Source organism: Carcharodon carcharias, chromosome 12 (assembly GCF_017639515.1).
Source record: "Carcharodon carcharias isolate sCarCar2 chromosome 12, sCarCar2.pri, whole genome shotgun sequence".
NCBI lineage: Eukaryota > Metazoa > Chordata > Chondrichthyes > Lamniformes > Lamnidae > Carcharodon > Carcharodon carcharias.
In genome coordinates, this window is record NC_054478.1 from 76,322,618 (window position 1) to 76,341,888 (window position 19,271).

At 39.2% G+C, this 19,271-nt stretch overlaps 1 protein-coding gene across 7 annotated transcripts in view; it reads left to right on the top strand.

Moving 5' to 3' along the window:
- tlk1a (tousled-like kinase 1a) overlaps window positions 1–19,271 on the top strand; it is a 192,625-nt gene that overhangs the window by 134,437 nt on the left and 38,917 nt on the right. For all 7 annotated transcript variants that reach the window (XR_005944582.1, XM_041200926.1, XM_041200927.1 and 4 more), the window contains one exon: window positions 7,822–7,903. Coding sequence is in view for 6 of the 7 variants with exons in the window: in XM_041200926.1 (XP_041056860.1) it covers window positions 7,822–7,903 (82 nt within the window). In the remaining variant the exon portion in view is untranslated. The remainder of the gene's footprint in view (window positions 1–7,821; window positions 7,904–19,271) is intronic.

Sequence of the window (19,271 nt, forward strand, 5' to 3'; positions counted from 1 at the left end):
TGCTGGAGCAAGGATGTGTTTTTGTAGATATTGGAAGACCTGATGAAAAATCAGTTCAGTGGAGTAGAAGGGGAGCACAATGGATATCCTATCGTCATCTGAGAGGGTATGAAAGCAGAGATGGAAAATGAGGTGGACTCTATCAAGAGACCTGTCTGAAGGGAGGCATTAGCTGTGGAAAAAGTGACATTTCAAAAGCTGTAATATGAATACTGAAGTTATCAGAGTGCATACAATGGTGTGGGTAAATGGAGAGAAATGTAGATAGAAGCTTTCAAAGCAACATTCTGAAAAGATGCATAATTCAGTTAGTTGCATAAGTCTGGGTTTATAAAGTTTGTGGAGTGATTATTGCCACCAAAAGAGATCAAGAAGCCCAGGAAGAGTAAGAGATTCTCCACCAGAAGGTGGTAGCTATCTGAAAATTGAAAACCTAAGCAATGAAATTCTTAAGATCCAATTTGGAGCACTAAGCAACAGTTACAGACTCTGGTAATACAGAGTAAGTCAGGGCAGGGGCCTTTGTAAAACTGGAACATAGTGCCCCATATATCTTGCAGCAAGACAGGTAAAGCTGCATCCAGGGGTTCCCACTTTTATTTGGGGAAGTTAAAGGAAATTTTTCAGGGTGAGAATAAATTTAGCCAAACAGAATAGGGTGGTGTGGAGTGGGGTCTGGCTGTGTTCAGAAGCAATGCTAGTAAGAGTTGAAAGAGGAAGTGATACATCATGTTAAAAGGAAACAACTGGCAACCCAAAAATTGAAATTGCCAAAATGGTAGAGGGCATCAGAACAGTTATGAATGTTGATAGGTAGTACTGGAAAAGGGGCTGAAAGAATAGTCAAAAAATAATGAGACTCTTGTGAACAGACAAGCTGAACCAAGATTTTATTTGTATATCTTGAGAGAGGAGGTAGAACTAGCTCTGTTGAGAGCTGCAAAATTGCAAGATTGAAGGTGGTTAGGGGAAAGAGCTCCTGAATAGTAAAGATGACAGCCTGGACAACTGGTTTATGGGTCATGTTCCATGGGAATAAGAGGAAGCACAGATAGTGGATCTCGATCCTCTAGAGGGCAATTGTTAACAGCACCCTCTTGTTGACAAGTTTGATAGTGTAGGCTGGAATTGAGAGAATTGGGAGCTTTAATTTCAAAAGAAGTTAGATCGGTGTGATTACAGAGTGTGGACAAATACATTTTGGTTATTGCAGTGGTAGCTCGCAGTGAAATGTTTGAAAGAAGGCAAGAGTTTAAAAAGAGGGTATAAGTTATTGAAGTTTACATTCTTCTGCCTTTTTATTAACAAATTTCAATTATTTATCCACTTCACTTCGAAAGTTACTGTGCTATCACCACTTTCTGGTTCTGCGAGGACAATTCTGTCAACCCCTGCATAAAATAAAAGGACTGGATTTTCCAGTGGGCTTCAGGACCCCAAACCTGGGGCCAAAGGGAGTCCTAAGCCCACACTTGCTGGCAGAGAGACCAGCGGTGCAGTTTTCTGTAAGGTGGACTCCAAATAGGCCGCCTCAATGTTCAGCCAATTAAGGACAGCAGACGGTCACCCGATGTTGCCGGCCCAATCAGAGGGCCAGCAACTCTGGAGCCTCTGCAGCCCCACCAGGAAAGGTGCCTGTTGCTGTGGCAGCTCAGGGACCATGATGGCACCTCAACATGGAGACTGCCAATAGAGAAGGGTTTTACTTAAAGACTCCTGAAGCCAGTAAGGAAAGTGGGATGGAAAAAAAATCCCTCTGCAGGCCTATTCTCAGTCCAGGCTGCGGCCTTTCATCCCTGCGGTGCCATCATTGAGGCATGCAACCTCTGGCTCTGATGGCCTCCTGGCCTGTCGCGGGGAGACTGTTTTGATCAAGCTGTCAGCTTCAGCACACAAAGGGGTGCTGCCCCTTCAGCGGTATAATACCCATGCCCGCTCAAAATGACTCATAGGTGGGCCATAATTGGACTAACTGGCTGCCCTCCATGGAGCAGGCAGCCAACCCAGTTCTCAGCCGCCCCTCGGAAAGTTCTCTAGAGGTGGGAATGCATCAGTGAGCTATGTCACCGTGGCTTCTTGTTATTTTCTACTGGGCCAGAAAAATCCAATGCTTCCTGACCTTTCTATTCTTTCACAAAAGCAAAATATTGTAGATGCTGTAAATCTGAAATAAGAACAGGAAATACTGGAATTCTCTACAGATGCTGCCGGACCTGTTGTGTAAGGGACTTAACGTTTCAGCCGAGGACCTTTGTTCAGAAAGTAAGAGATGTAGCTGCAAGGGAGTGGAAGGCAGGAGAGATTAAATGACAAATAATATGATGGTGCAAGACAAAAGGGGTTGGTAATTGGATAAGTGAAGTAACAGAAGATGAGTATAAGATGTAAAAGAGAATAACAGAATCATTACCAATAGCTGCTGTCCGGAAAACAAATATGAACACCTATCGAATCTCCTCTTGGCCATCTTTGATTAAATTAAGAGGTCACCCTCAATTAAAATTTCTCATTCTTGATGTGCGTTCTCTGCACCTTCTCCATGGCCTTGACATTTTCCTAAAGACTCAAAACTAGTCAAGGAGTTATATAGTTTTAAGATTACCTCTTTGTTTTTGTTGTGTGTGCTCTTATTTATAAAACCTAAGATTCCAGAAGTGCTTTTTTTTATCACCTTCCCAACTTGTCTTCTCATTTTTAAATATCTGTGTATATAAGCCCCAAGTTGCTCACGGTTTTACCACCTGATGTATATGTTCTTTCCTTGTTTTTCCTCCCAAAATTCCTCACCATACATTTCTCTGCAATAAGTTTGATCTGATATTTATCTGTCCAATTTGTTTGCCTGGCTTTGTCCTTCTCAAGTTAACATTGTTCTCCTCAATTAACTGCACTCACTTATTGCGTTGTCCGCAAAATTTGATACTGTACAGCCTATAGTCAAGTCCATATTAGTTTTAAAGAACAGTGATCACAAAGCTGAGTCCTAGGGAACACCACTTTTTATATCCTTCTAGTCTGAATAAACATTCATTAACCACTATAGTGATTTGCTGTTTTTAACCAACTTGCTGCTATGTTCCCATGAATAATGTGTTACTTGTATCAACAAGCCTCATATGCTATGTGGTACCTTTTTGAACATCCATATATACAAGATCCTCGGCATTTCCCTTAGTAATGTACAGTATTATTTCACAAAGATTCATTAGACAAGGTTTGCCTTTTACATGCCTGTATTGACTGTCTTTGATTGAGCTATGTCGTTCAAGGTGAGCATTACTTTTATCCACGGGATCAAAAGGGCTAAAGATAGGAGAAGGTGTCAGATTCAGGAGGTGGACCCCAGCCAAAAAAAAAAATAAGCATGGAAGCAAAGTAACAGAAGAAGATCTTAGCATCATGTGGTCATACAGGTATGAGGCTTATGACCTTTGCTGAGGACACATCATTTAGAATTACAAAAGGGGAAGTTGGAAGGGATAGTAAACAGAAGTGAGTTTAAAATAGGATTTCAAGAAAATTGAGGACCAAAATGAATCAGTAATTAGTTGGCATTGGAGAATTATTTGTCCTTTGGTTGCTGCCTGATGGGAGGGAAAAACAAGTTTTGGAAAAGTAACAGATGAGACAAAGGATGATGCAGGACAGAAAACCAGGAGAACAATAACACTGATGCAGCCAATAGAAACAAAGAAAGTACTTGCATTTAAAAAGCACCTTTCACAACCTCAGCACATTTCTGATACTTTACAGCCACTGAATTATTTTGAAGTATTGTCAGTGTTGTAACGTAGGAAACGCAGCAGCTAGCTTGTTTCATTTAAGTTCTGACATACAGCGATAATCTGTTTTGGTGATGTTGGCTGAGGGATAAATGTTGACCAGAATACCAGGGAGATTTCCAGTCTTTATTTTGAAATGGTGCCATAGTGGGCAAACAGGCTTTGGTTTAATGTCTGATATAGAGGTGAGAATGCTACAAACTGTACCACAAATGCCAGTACTGCTGAAGAGAAAAGGCTATTGTATGATGTTAGGGGGGAGAGAGAGAGTGTGTGGATTGTGTGAAATTTTGTAAGTTAAATATCCAGGCTACATCGGTGATCACAAATGGATCTGAAAAAGAAACGATAAAACTTTAACTGGAATTCACATGGAAGAAGTCAAAGCTGGAGGCAAATACTGAGGAAAGGGATGCAGTTGTGGAAATGGATTTTGGCAAATATAAATAAAAATGGTGAAGGGCAGCTAAGATAGTGAACAGGGTGAGAGATACAAGTGAGATTTTATGCTGGAAAGCAACAGGGCTCTTAGACTGACATTACAGGCAGCAATAAGTTGAGCAATGCAACTAAAAAGAAAATTAATGAAGCTGGAAATCTGAAATTAAAAACACATACTAGAATTTTTATTTCAGATTGCTAGCTTTTGCTACTTTTTTCTTAGCTATTTTCATGCCTTTGTTTTAATGCCTTTCCATTGTCACACTAGAATTCTCTTTGAACATTATCCATCAGCTTTCACCCCATTGTAGCTTTGTTTAAATAAAACTTCATTGAACATTTAGCTCATCAACTCACTTCCTCCTGCATTTTATCTATTGGAGCATGAAAGATGCCAGATTAAAAATACCAAGATCCATCTAGTTCACTTTCTACCATTCTAGTAGTTGCACGATCTAACAATACTGTTCACTTATCCATTTACTGTCCAGTAAATCTGATTGGCAGTTTATAGATCAAACTACCATTTAGTGAAGGTTTATTCTTCTTCCTTCTAAGTTCAAGCAAGATCCATGTGAAGGCACTTTAACCAGTTAGATAAAATGCTCTAATAAAGATATAGTTTAGCCCCAACGGCCCCTATAAAATACCTAGATATTGGCCATGTAAAGGCACACTTCCATTTCACACACCTGTGTGGGCTATCCTACAGGAGTCTTGACAGGTTTGATGTGGAGAGGATGTTTCCTCTTGTGGAAAATCTAGTACTAGGAGCCACTGTTTAAAAATAAGGGGTTGCCAATTAGGACACAGATAAGGAGAATATTTTTTTCCTGAAGATTGAGAGTCTTTGGAACTCTTGCTCAAAAGGCAAAGTGAATATTTTTAAGGCAGAGGTAAGATAGATTCTTAATAAGCAAGGGGATGAAAGGTAATCGGGGGAAGGCAGGAATGTGGAATTGAGGCTACAATTAGATCAGCCATGATCTCATTGAATAGCGGAGCATCTCAAAGGGCCAAGTGGCTGAACCCTGTTCCTAAGTCGTTTGTTCATATGGATACCCTATGATGTTAAACCCATGCGAAATAACTTAAAAACCCCAGAACATAACCACCTTCCACCTGTTCTCTTCCTCCACCCCCATACATGCCAAGGTTTTTATTTTGTTTGATTCCCTTAATCAATTCTTTTCTTCCAGTTTCCAGTTCAGGTTACTCACCTGATGCAATCTATCTTTTGTTTCTGCAAATACTATTAGGCTTCCTGATTGATTTTTGTACTTTGTTATTATTCTTGATTTCCAGGATTCGCAGTTTGTTCTTACTTAAACCCCAAACATAATAGTTTGTCTTCTTCTCAGACATCAGGTTTGCTTTTTGTCTATTCTTAAACATCAGTTTGTCACCTCACAAAATGTGAAAATGTTCTACCTGGCTTTCGCCAAATTTGACAAGGCATACCTTTCTAAACTTAAAAGGCCACATTTAAAAACATTGCACTTTTTATTTTTCATTGGCATTTATCATAGTTTAAAAAAAATTACAGTTACTGAGTTAACTGAAAACTATCCATGCATCAGTCATTTTTTAAGAAGCTTGGACTTGTCCCAATGTTGGAAGTAGAAATTTTATACACATTTTCACTAATTATACTGACTTGTCTGATTTACTGTGCAAAACGCATGTAATGGGAATTGGCTTTCTGTTAATGCAACTATAAACGCTAACCAACCAAAATCAAAAGGCATAGATACAGAAAAGTTGAACTCTTAGCAGTTAAAACAGAATGAATAAAGGCATGTAATTCTTAAAGAAGTTACTAACTTTATACTGACTGGGTTTGATGGTTCTCTGATCTCTTGGCTACACTTAATCTTTGCACCCCAACCACAGTAGAATCAATGGAGTATATCTTATTAAAATAACAAACTCATATAATTGAGAAATAATTGACCTGCTTGATTGGATTGTCAATTATAATCACTCGTTTATTTGTTTGCTTGTTATGTTTAAAAAGGAACAGTTGGTTCCTCTTTATTGGCAACTTCTAGTTGGACCGAAAGGAGTATAATAGCTCATTTGAATAGCTACTTCTATGTGTGTTTTCTGAATGTTGGAACAACGTGCAAATCTGCACTAACTTGTATTTTATAATTTCATCACTGTATTCTTGTAATAGAGTTTTGGAATTCTTCATAATTTCAAACTATCTTCAGTACTATATTTTGAGAGGGAATTTTGATGAATGATGCTGCTTTCTTAAGATTAAATTTTCTAGCATAAATGTAACAAACCTCTTTAGCAATAGACTGCCCATAATACAAGGACAAGTTATACTTGCATTTTTGGATAGTACAGTTCTCTTAAGCCTTGTTTTGTTGTGTGTATTTCCTAAACAAAAAAATACAAAAATCCATTCCATTAGATTAGTTCATTTCAATTCAGATTGCTGGCCTGACTTTACAAGACAACACTATTCCCCCTCCACATTTACCCTCCTTGTTTGCACATTGCCATATCTTGACCTCAATATCATATGGAGCCTTGAGACTTCCATTCATGATAGAGTTCCTGAATCACTTTCTCTCGTTTCTCTCTGTATATACCTTAACCTGATAGCAGTGGCGTTTGGGCTATTATTCTTTGCCCTTTAGAAAAAAATACCCCAACTCCCTTAATGGAATTCTCAAACTTTAACTGTCCCCTTTTCTGGCCCTCTTTCCACAAAGGTATCAAAATCTCCATTGATTCTCCCAAAACAGCCTCAGTTCTCATATCCAGACAGGTAATTGCCCTCATGCCTCCCCTTTATGATAGTCAGCTCAGTGGCCTCAACTTGGCAGCTGTAATCTCAAATCTATCTGGTACGTGTCTGACCTGGATGTTCATTGCACATTATAACTTGAACATCTAAAGATTTACAATAATTTCTTCTCCCTAGCTAAATCTGGCACTGCTCCGAAATGATTTTGTTTGCGGAAGCAATTTCAATCTCCTCCATCCCACTTTACTGCTCCTGTTTGCTCCTAACAGTTTAATTGCAAGAAGTATATAACTAACTTTGTTCTCAAAGCTGAGGGAAATCCCACTTGTGTCTTTGCTTTCAAATCTGGCTGCTGTCTCTTGCTCCTTCTACCAAATTGTCCCTCCACCCGTTTCTTGTCCAAAGCTATTCCCACAAATCATCCCTTTTCCAATCAATGAAGCCCACCTCATGCCTTAACTCTGTCTCCTCATCCTTCTATTTATTGATATGAATCTTATTACTATCGCCTGGTATTGCACCTTCCTCCTTCAAAAGAGCAGTCACTACCATTCTACTTGACAAACAAAAATAAAACCTAACTGCCCCAGTTTTAAACTTTTGAAATAGAATGATGACTAATCATATCTTCCTTCATATGTTAACTCATCTTATGCTATCTTTAACAAAACATCAAGAATATATTGTTCAGTGTTCTGTATCTAGTTTCACCCATCTGAAAACTTTGATTATGTTAACATTTTTCATGATATGCACCTGTACAAAAAATAGTTAATAGTTAATGGAATTTTGGCTGATTTCCGAATGTTTACCCAGACTAATTTTCTTTTATAGATTCAAAGATCACCCTACATTGAATGATAGATATTTATTACTACACTTACTTGGACGAGGTGGCTTCAGTGAAGTATATAAGGTATGCACATGCTAATGAGAACTTTAGAGATTGCTGACTATTTCAGGATTGTGATTTCTGTTTGTGTTACTCAACTTTTGCCATAAAAAGGAACGAAGGTTACGAGCTGTGTTTGGTTAGCTAGGCAAAGCGTATTTTTGTATGTAATCTGATAGGTACATCATTGTAATTTTAAGGATCTTCAAATGTTCATGGCTCAAAGTTACTCTCATTCTTCATTTTTAGATGATTTCCCCTGATAAATGGCCTGATTTCCCCTGATAAATGGCCTGATTTCAGAATCCTTAATTCTTTTGCTATTTTGTGTTATCTTACATCTTACACTATTTTGAGTTTTGCAATGATTTGATGCTGTATAGCTTTCTCATCTGACAGAGAGATAGATGTAGCGTTGTAATATTTTCTTGGTGTTCTGTCATTAGAAGCTAAGTCACAGTGGTTCACTTTTGTTTTTATATCTTTGTGCTGCTCTGTTGGGCAAATCCAAAGTGGTTCTTTGCTAGTATTTTCAGTCTGCCCCTCTTTTGTCACTGTTTCCCTGGTCCCTCAGCTTTGCTTCCACAACCTCTTTGCTATTACAGCTCCCAGGTAGGCTCCTGCAAAGTATACTTAAAAGGTAGCCTGTTGCCTTATCAGTGGCTGCTCGAAAAACTGGTGTTTTGTGTGCGTATATGCCTTGTCACTGATACTGCCAGTGTCATTTAGTTGCTGTTCCTTTTCTTCTACTTGTTCGTGGGGAAAACAAGCATGTGAATGTTGTTAGGAAGCAAGACTAGCATTCATAAAGCAAATGAGATGTTATACAAGAGTTTTCATTACTAGTTGTTGATTCCCACTTGTGATACTTGACTTCTACTCAGTAACTGTCCACAGTAGCAAGACACCATGAACCTTTCTTTTCATGGGAATCACTGAAGTAACCACACGTTTTGCTCTTCTGAGTGAGATTGCCAAGTTAGTGCTGATGTTATGGATTTATAGCATTTCCTGTGATGTGTGCTCGCGTGCTTACTAGGAACTGGGTTGAAGTGAGTAGATTAATTTCTCAGAAAGATCTTTTACAACCAGACAACAGACAAGAATTTCACCCCATCATTCTGGTACAGATTTTAATCTGGGTGTTCAGGTAGAAGAACAAACTAATTGTGCAGCCAACATGCCATGTTAGTTTTTTTATCCGAACTTAATTCTTTAAATGCAACCTGCGGAGTTCTGGAAAAATGTTAATAAAAAGCTATCCATTAAATTTAAAAATCTGTTCATCTGTTTGCCATGATCTCTAAGCCATATGCTGTGCTGTTGTAATCATGCTTAAAATAACACGTAGCTTGATTCCATCTGATTATGTGCTGAGTAAGAAAACTTGAATTATTTTGTTTATGACTAACATTTTTAATAAGAAAATTAATGTCAAAGCGATTTGTCATTGTAAAGAAGGCCCTTTCTGTCAGGCCAAGCCAATACTGAAATTTACATGTACATTCTAAGACTGTTATTCAGGAGCAGAAAGAACGGCAGTGCTTTTCGGATCTGTGCAGGAAATTGTCTATGAAATATGTTGACTAAGGATTGATGGATTTCAGTAGACTTGGTAACAAGAAAATACCTAGTCTGAGAAGCAACATTTTCTGCAACTTCGTACTATATTTAATAGACTTCCCCTTCCCCCTTCATTGTTGCTCTTCAATGTGGGTTGTTTAATTCGTACTTCAAATAGTTATGGGAGGAGTTTCAGTTTATTTTTGTGTATATTAACAGAGCTCCGATGGGATTACTCAAGTCTGAGGATACGCTTTTTCACTGTGGAATGTTATGCCATGTAACATACTGGCTTTTCAGAGCAAATCAACAAAGGATTTTGAGGAGACTTGGAAATAAATGTGATGCTTACAGAAAATGTGTGCAGTACAAAAGCGCATGCTATGCATAAAACTTTTAATGTATTCCTATCAGATCTCTTGTGGTGTTGCTGATGTTGAGTTATAGAATATGCTGTTCTTGTTTAAAAAAAATAGGATATACAAGATGAAATTCCACAATTCTGACCCTTTTTTAATATGGCAGGTGCTGGTCATGCTTGCTGAAAAGTAAATTGATGACACCGACACTTCATTCTGTTACATGGCATAAGCTTCTTGTCCATACTTTTATATATTACACTTGATTTGTGTCTATTCTATATATAGTGCAGTAGTCTGGACTGCCTGCTAACATTTATATAGTACTTTCCAAGTTTCATGCTATCCTGCATACTGTAGATCTGTAGAATGCATTGTGGGGTTGTTGATCCAGTGAAGTTTTGCACAATCGTTTGACAGCTGGTTAATAGATATTGTAATATTAAGGCACCATGTGTACTGGGTGCCACAATTTTTGATCCAGTTGATACACGGCACCTACAGTAAGAGGGAAGACCCTCTGCTTACGATCTGGGCGCGTCTCTTCTAATCACCATGACAGTAGAATCCATAAATTTTCTCTGTTCGTTTGTGTGTGCATTTTGATTCCTAGTCTGGACCAGAGCCTGTTAACCTGTTTCCCCTTTTTATATCTCAGGAGCCTTTTTTTCCTGTTTCCTCCCCTCTGTCATGCTACCTTTCTTCTCTCTGCTTGGTTACTTGGCCTACCCCTAAACCTTCCAAACTGATGAATACTGCTCTACCTTCCTACTCTCCTGTTCCAAGCTTGAATTTTTTTTGAATACCCTGTAGTTACTCTCCTAACGTTCTCTGAAGGGCCCATCGCTGACAGTAGCAACATCAACTGTCCATTCCTCTCTCGATCATCTCCCCACTCAGTACTCTTGTCAGAGACTAGCCTTACCAACATACTTCCTGCCCAGTTTCCCCACTCATCACTGCTGCCTTGGATTTTACCAGAAGACAGCCATCATACTCCAGAATATCTATTCAAATATCCACTCACAATAAGGCTCTTGACCTCCGTGACTTTATTGTGGATAATTGCATTGATCTCCTGGATTTAACTGAAACTTGGCTTGCAATGATGATCCCTTACTCCTTGCTGCAACCTTCTTGCTTGTCTGTATTTCCCATCACCTGCCTTGTCAAAACTGCCATGGTGACAATGTAAACCTAATCACCACATCACACTGGCTTCTCCTGCTAATCCTCTGGTATTTTCTCCTCTGAGGATCACACCTTGTTCAACCCTTAGCACCTGCTCTTGAAAACACTTATTGTTTTCCACACTTCCACCTCCTGTCCCCACTAAATCAAACCCAAATTTCTCATCTGTCCCCTTTTCATCCCCAACCACTGCAGCTCATCCTTTACAATCTCAGCTCGTCGTGTCTTTTCTCTTCTAAATTCACTGGCCTCTTCCCTCTATTTCTCCCTCTGTATAATCTCTCCTCCTTACACTCAGGCCACTTCCTCAACCATGCCTTTTTGCATGGCTTCTCTATTCCCATCACCTCTATAATAAACAAGGCCATTTCCTTAGCATCTGTCTGTCCTTTGAGATGGACGTCAAAGGTCTTTTGGCTCTGTTTTGAAGAAGAGTAGGGGAGTCCTTCCTGCATCCTAGCCAATATTTATTCCTTAATCAACCTCACTAAAACAGATTATTGGTCATTATCACATTGTGCTGTGGGAATTTGCAGTGTGCAAAATTTGCTACCATGTCTCCTGGAATATAACAACGACTGCACTTAAAAATAAAAACTTGATTAGCTGTAAGGGTGTGCTAAAATTATGAAAGGTGTTACATAAATTCAAGACTGTCTGTCTTTTCCTGGAGAAAGTACTATCTCTGCATTTGATGCTCTTGTTCCCACCAAACCCCACCTCAAAAACTTAACACCCCATTCCCAGTCATTCACCCTAGTATGGTCCCCATCATTGCCTGAAATCCAAGAAATGTAAATGTGAGCATGTCTGAAACACCACTGTGCTGGAAATTTCCTCGCAAAGTCTTTCCACCCCTCCCCTCCTTTAGGGCCCTCCTAGCCACTCAACTCTTTGCCCAAGTTTTTCCCTAATATCTCCTCCTGTATCTTGATATCTACTTTTGTCAGCTTTTTGCATTTGTGAAGAGCCTTGGATGTGAGTACATTGTAGATGCTATGTAATGCTTCATAAAATAACTTGCATTGATATAGCATGCCAGTGCTCTACACAGAGATAGATACATTGCGATAGAATGATTTTCATTTAAAATTATTTCAAGGGAGAGGGAGTAGGATTCGGCTGTAATAAGGGGCAATCCTGGGTTTTGCCAGCTGGGGTGAGTTAACCTGGTGTTTCACAGCACTGAGGTGGACTTGAGTTTGTTAAAGGAAGATGCACTGGCGTTCTCTGCAAACACTAAATGTGCTTGGCTCATGGATGTCTCTTATCCTTTCTCCCTTTCCCTCTCTCTCTTCTTCCTCCCTTTTGTTTTCCACTTCTGTTTCCACTTTCACTCTTGCTTTTTCACTTTCAATCTTGTCTTTCCTTCTTTCCTTCCCTCATGTGCCTCCCAATCAAGAAAACAGTTGATAATCAGATTATTAGTGAAGGTTGCTTTTAGTATTCATTTTTTTTTTAACTCAGATTTGACTAAGGAAAAATACTGCCTGGTTCTCCTGTGTAGTATATCTGTTTAGGTTTTTTTCTCCCTCACAGCTATCATTAACTTGAATAATGATAGTTTCTAGCTATCAACAAAACATAGGTAATAATCAGGTGACAGTTTTTCCCCCCTTCTAAGATCGCTATTTTGTTTGCTAAAAGTGCTCCAATTAGGTTGGTGAAAGACACTTTTTTTCTAATCAGACATGTTTTCTGAAACAGTGTATTTCAAACATCAACTCAAGCAATAACAGGTATGCAATCAGCCTATTATGCTTCTCTCACTACAGTTCACACAAGTTTAAAATAAGCACAGTATAAATTAAACCTTAAGCTTTTTTGAAATGTTACTCTAACCTTTTTGAATAGTGTCCAAAAACAACTGACTAAGTCTTGTTAAAAGCTGGTTGAGAACCATTTTATCATTTGACTAGCTTAAATGTTACTTATGAATCCTGGAAAACTGTCCATGTTGCAAATGCGTAACCCAAGGGACTTATCCTTCAACTAAGAACTGGGCAGAAATAAGATGTCATAATCCAGGCTATTAGTAGAGATTGAAGCCTTCAGATAAAGAATTAAAAGAATTAAAGGAAGATATCGAAAGATACAAAGAATTCAATGGATAAATTTAATTGTGTTATTTTGAAAATTTAAATTGTCAACAAATAGGGTGTGGAAAAACGATGAAACATGTAACTATTTTGTTTAAAACTTTTTGACATTAGAAATTTCAGTTATTGAGGGAAAAATGGTGGATTTTCTTTCCCCAAAATTTACTGTAATTCAGTTGGCTCACCAAAAATCTATAATGGTAAAAGTTAATAAGAGTTTTCATATAAAATATTGTCATAGGGTTTTCCGATTGTGGCATTTTGACACGCGTTACCATTATAACTGCATGATACAAGAAATTAGGTTAATGTGTACTGAAAGTGTGTTGAATACAGATAGATATATATATAAAGTTCCACATGATAACATTTCAAATGGTAGGAGGGTATTTGGAGTTCAAACCTGTTTGGTTGAATTACCTGTTTGTGCTGTAATTTCAATGTAACTATCTCACAAATGCCTTTGTCCTACTAAAAAAAACTATAATGAAACAAAGGCAGTCATTTGGAATGTACAGTGAAACTCTTTAGGGAGCATCATATCACTCTTGAAGACCTCCAAGTGCAGCATTTGTGGCTTTTCACAGATCAAGGGAATCATGAGTATATTGATTCAAATGTACTAAGATGTATATTCTCTTTCATGGTTTAGCATCCATAGACATGCAATGGAAACGCTTCTGATTCATTCCATTTGAAATGTTATCATGTGGAACTTATATATATATCTCTTATTAAAAATCCTGTATACAACACACTTTCAGTACACATTAACCTAATTTCTGGTATCATGCAGTTATAATGGTAACTCGTGTCAAAATGGCACAATCGGAAAACCCTATTACAATATTTCAGAACCAAGCTATGGATGAGTTTGTGGTACAAAGAAGAAACCATTGCAAAGAGAGAGCACTGTGTGTTACACTGAACGTGAGGATCTTTAGTAAGCTTGTTGATGTGGCTGGCCTGTTAATGTTCTTCGAGTGTACTGAAAGCAAATGCTGAATGCATACTCAAAATTTTAACTCTTGGGTGACAGTTGCTTAAAAACATTACGTGGAGGCTGGGCATGAGATCCTATGCCTGAGTTGCAGAGAAGCATGCATCTTCTGCTTAAACTCCAAATCAGCAGCTGGCAGAAACACCTGTTTTTTATTGGGATAAGTTTAATAACTATGTTGTCATCAGTGGCAATATACTTGTGCCTCTTATGGTGAGTTGTGCTAATCACCCATTCTGTTCAAAGAATCCCTGTTGTTCACCAGTGAATATTCAAATTTAAGCTTCTCAGTTATCTAACAACCAAACTAGTAGTTATCCTTCTTGGGGTAAGATGTGGTCTCTTTGGGGTTACGATGGCCCCAAATAATTTGCCTGGCAATGGAGACCTAGGACCAAATTCAGTCCCTCTGGCAAGGTCAGTAATCAGATATGTGAACCAACCAAGTCCATATTACTCAAGGGCACTGTGAGTGATTAACTTACTAATTGAAACTGAAAAGATAGGGGAACCACCTGGGATTATTCCCAGTCTGCTCCAATTGCTCTATGCTAGAACCTCGATGAGCAAGCTGGTTTTAGATGCATAAGTAGCAGGAAGGTACTCTGACAAGTTGTATAGCTTTAGCTAGATAAACTCTAGTAGAACTCCATCCAGACTTAGGTGTCCTGAAGACTCGCCTTCGCCCATCTGCGCCTAAAGTCTTTTGGACTTGCTCATTTGTGTTGTATTGCATAAGAAATAGGAACAGGAGTAGGCCATTTGGCCCCTTGAGCCGGCTCCACCATTCATTAAAATCATGGCTGATCCAATTATGGATTTCCCGCCTGCTTCCCTAACCTTTGACTCCCTTGTAGATCAAAATTCTGTCTAACTTGGCCTTGAATATGTTCAAAGTTCCAGCCTCTACTGTTCTTTGGGGAAAAGAATTCCAAAGACCCAATGGCATTCTGAGAGAAGAAATTCCTCCTCCTCCTTGCCTTAAATGGGAGTCTTCTAAACTCCAATGAGTTGTTTGCAAAGAACTGGTCACTGCATGTGAATGTATGTTGCTTCTATCAAGTGTAAATGAGCCATGTCATGAGCTTGACTGATTATCTTAAATTGGTTGTTAGTGTAGCTGTCAGCACTCTCAGGATTGTTCAGCACGTGCTACCCAACCACAGAATCGATAATTGGATAGGCACTTTAAGGAAATAAACCTGGATGACTATGGGAACAAAGATCGATGGGCTGAATGCTGGCATCGACTCAGTGGGTCGAATGGCCTCCTTTTGTGCTGTAAATGAATATGACTCTGAGTATAGGCCCAACCTGCTCAACCTTTCCTCATAAGACAATCCTTTAATCCCAGGAATCAACATAGTGAACATTCTCTGAACTGCTTCCAATGGAAGCCTGTTCCCCTTAAGTACTGCATACAGTGCTCTAGGTGTAGTCCTACCGATGTCCAGTACAGTTGTAGCAAGATTCCCTTTTATACTCTGCCATCCCCTCCCTTGCAATTAAGTGCAACATTCCATTTGCCGACTCAATTACTTGCTGTACCTGCATGCTATCTTTTTATGATTTGATTACAAGGACACCCAGATCCAGGGGTCAAAATAATTTTGTTTCTTCGAGGGCTCTTCTTGAGACTTTCCTTAAGGCTGAGTTTTGAGGGCAACATTTTGGTTTTCATGGGCTCCTTTTTCATTTTCACAAGAGGTGTTCAGGATACTATTCTTCTTAGTTCTTTGGATACTATTCTTCTTAGTTCTTTGGTATTTTCTCGTAAATTTGGATTCTAAATGCAATTACCAATTTACAATAATAAAGTAAAATCAGGTTCACCTCAAATTCTAACTATTTGACGCATTGAAACAGAAATCACAGGGCTACAGAGGAAGAGTATGGTTGCAAATCTACAGAAAAGGTTTGACATAAGGAATGAAATTCAATGTTGTAATCTAATGAAGAATTTAAATTGTAAACCAATTGAATTTCACTGACAACTTAGATGAGTGTTTCCTCACTGTGCAAGGTAACTAACATGCTTGCAGCTCAGTGCTGCTTTATGAAACCTTGTTAGCAATATCAAAATACCAAGTTACTGAACAGAATTTAATAAAGCAGAACCCCATAAGGTAATGCTCTGTCACCTCTCTCCAGTGGAAGGGAGATGCACACAGAGTCTGGGCTGCTGCCCGCTAGGACTGACCAATACCAAGGTGCAAACCAGCCTTAGTTGAAGCAAGAATTAGGAGCAGGAGTAGGCCATTCGGCCCCTCGAGCCTTCTCTGCCGTCCAATAAAATCATGTATGATCTGACTCTGGCCTCAATTCCATTTTCCTGTCACTCTTCCATAACCCTTGATTCCCTTGCTAATCAAAAATAAATCTAACTCAGCCTTGAGCATATTCAATGACCCAGCCTTCTACTACTACTACTTTGTGGAAGAGAATTCCACAAACTAATGACCCTCAGAAAATACTTCTCCTTATTTCAGTCTTAAATGGGAGACCTTTATTTTTCGAACTTTGTCCCCAGGTTTTGAACTCCCCCACAAGGGGAACCTTTCTCTCAACATCCACCCTCTGTCAAGTCCCCTCAGGATCTTATATGTTTCAATCAGATCTCCCCTCATTATTCTAAACTCCAATGGGTATAGGTGCAACCTGCTCAATCTTTTCTTCATAAGATAACCCTTTCATCCCAGGAATTAGTCAATTGAACCTTCTCTGGACTACTAAAGCAATTAGATCCTTCCTTAAATAAGGAGAACAAAACTATACACACTACTCCAACTATGGTATCACCAATGCCCTGTACACTGGAATTTAACTTCCCTACTTTTATACTCAATTCCCCTTGCAATAAACATCAACATTTCATTTGTCTTCCTAATCCTGGCACCTGTGTACCAACTTTTTGTGAATCATGTACCAATATGCCCAGATCCCTCTGAACCATAGGCCTGAATCTTCTTTTGGCGTGCGGGGGCGGCCCCCGCTCACCACATAAAATGATGCGCGGTGATGTCAGGCGTGTGCCCTGATGTCACCACGCGTCATTCTGATCTTCAGTTTGGCAGGCATGCACCAGAGTCAGCTGCATGCCCACTGAACTGCCAAAGGTTGCCTTATGGTTGGCGGGCAGGCGAAGAGCCCAGGCAGCCTTCACATTTTTCGTGGAACCTCATCCACAGTCAGGATGCGATTTCATGAAGGGTTTTTTTAAGTTTAATAAAAATCTTTATTAAAATTCATTGCCATGCCCCAGCTAATGTGACATCTGAATATTTTTTTTTCTTTATTTCAATTTTTCATAATCAAAGTACTCTCCCTGAGGCAGCTCCGTGCCTTAGATTTCTGTGTAGGCCCTGACTCTCCCTCCCCCCACTGCCCGCACAAGTAGTGCTGAGTGCTTCTGGGTGTGCATCATGCTGGATGGGCCTTAATTAGCCCAGCCATGTAAAATGGTGGCACGCAGCCAATCATGGACGGCGATTGGCTGCACGCCCACCCATGCCCGCTCCCACCAGCCTGCCCAACGGGGAGAAAATTCTCCCATAGAGTTCTGTGGGGTCTCTCCATTCAAGTAATATACTGCATTTTTATTTTTCCTGCCAGGTGGGCTTGTTCGCATTTTCCCACATTATACTCAATCTGCCAAATTTTTGCCCACTCATTTAACTGACCTAAATCCCTTGATAGATTCTTTACGTCCTCTTGACAACTTACTTTCCTATCCTTGTGCCGTCAGCAAAATTAGCACCATATCAACACTCCCTTCATCCAAGTTATTAATATAGATTGTAGGTAGTTGAGGCCTCAGCCCTGAACCCTGTGGCACTCCACAAACCCAAAAGTGACCTATTTATCCCTACTCTGTTTCCTGTTAGCTAACCAATCCTGTATCTTTGCTAATATGTTACCCCCAACACCATGAGCTCTTATTTTGTGAAGTAACCTTGATGTGGAACCTTGTCAAATTCCTTTGGAATTCCAAGTACACTACATCTACAGATTCCCCATTATCCACGTTGTTTGTTATTTCCACACACAATTCTAATAAATTAGCCCAACATGATTTCCCTTTCAAAAAGCCATGTTGACTCTGCCTGATTTTGTTACAATTTTCTAAATGTCCTGCTATAACCTTCTTAATAAAGAATTCTAGCGTTTTCCTTATGGCAGACATTAGGCTAACTGGCCTATAGTTTCCTGCTTTATGTCTCCTTCCTTTCTTGGTTAAAGGTTTAGTGATTTTCCAATCCACTTGCACCTTTCCAGAATCTAGGGTATTTTGGAAGATTACAACCATGCATCTATTATCTCTTCAGCCACTTCTTTTAAGAACCCAGGATAAATGCCATCAGATCCAGGAGACTTGTCAAACTTTAGTTCTAATAGTTTTCCCAGTACCTTTTCCTTAAAGATTGTGATTGTTTTAAGTTTCTCTCTCCCTCCCTGCTGATTTTCAAGTATTCAAGTGGTATATTTTTTGCCTTCCACACCGAAGACGGGTGCACAATATCTGTTCAATGTTTCAGCTATTTCCTTGTTTCCCATTATTAACCCTCCAGTCTCACCCTCTAAGGGACCAATACTCACTTTAGTTACTCGTATCCTTTTTAAATATTTGTAGAAACTTTTACTATCCACTTTTATATTTCTAGCTAGCTTTCTCTCATACACTAATTTCTCAATTTTTTTCGTTATTCTCTGCTGATTCTAAAACTTGCCCACTCTTCTGACCTACCACTAATCTTGACAGTATTATAAACTTTTTCTTTCAATTTGATACCATCTTTAACTTCCTTAGTTACCACAAATGCTGCATCCTTCTCCTAGAGTCTGTCTTTTTCAATGGACTATAATCATTGCTGAGAAGCATGGAATGTCTCCTTAAATGTTGGAAAGTGGGATTAGGCTGGAAAGTTCATTTTTCAGCCAGCACAGCCACTTCTTTTAAGACCCTAATGCCATAAACTTTCTATGATTCTATTTCTGCCACTGCTTCTCTATGTCAGGTAACCTTTAATGTTCAGGTCCCAGCCCTGGTCACCTTGTAGCCACGTCTCTGTAATGGCTGTCAGGTCATATATATTTATTTCTATTTGAGCTGACAATTCATGCGTTTTGTTATGAATGCCATGGGCATTCAGATACAGAGCCTTTCGTTTTGTCTTTTTACT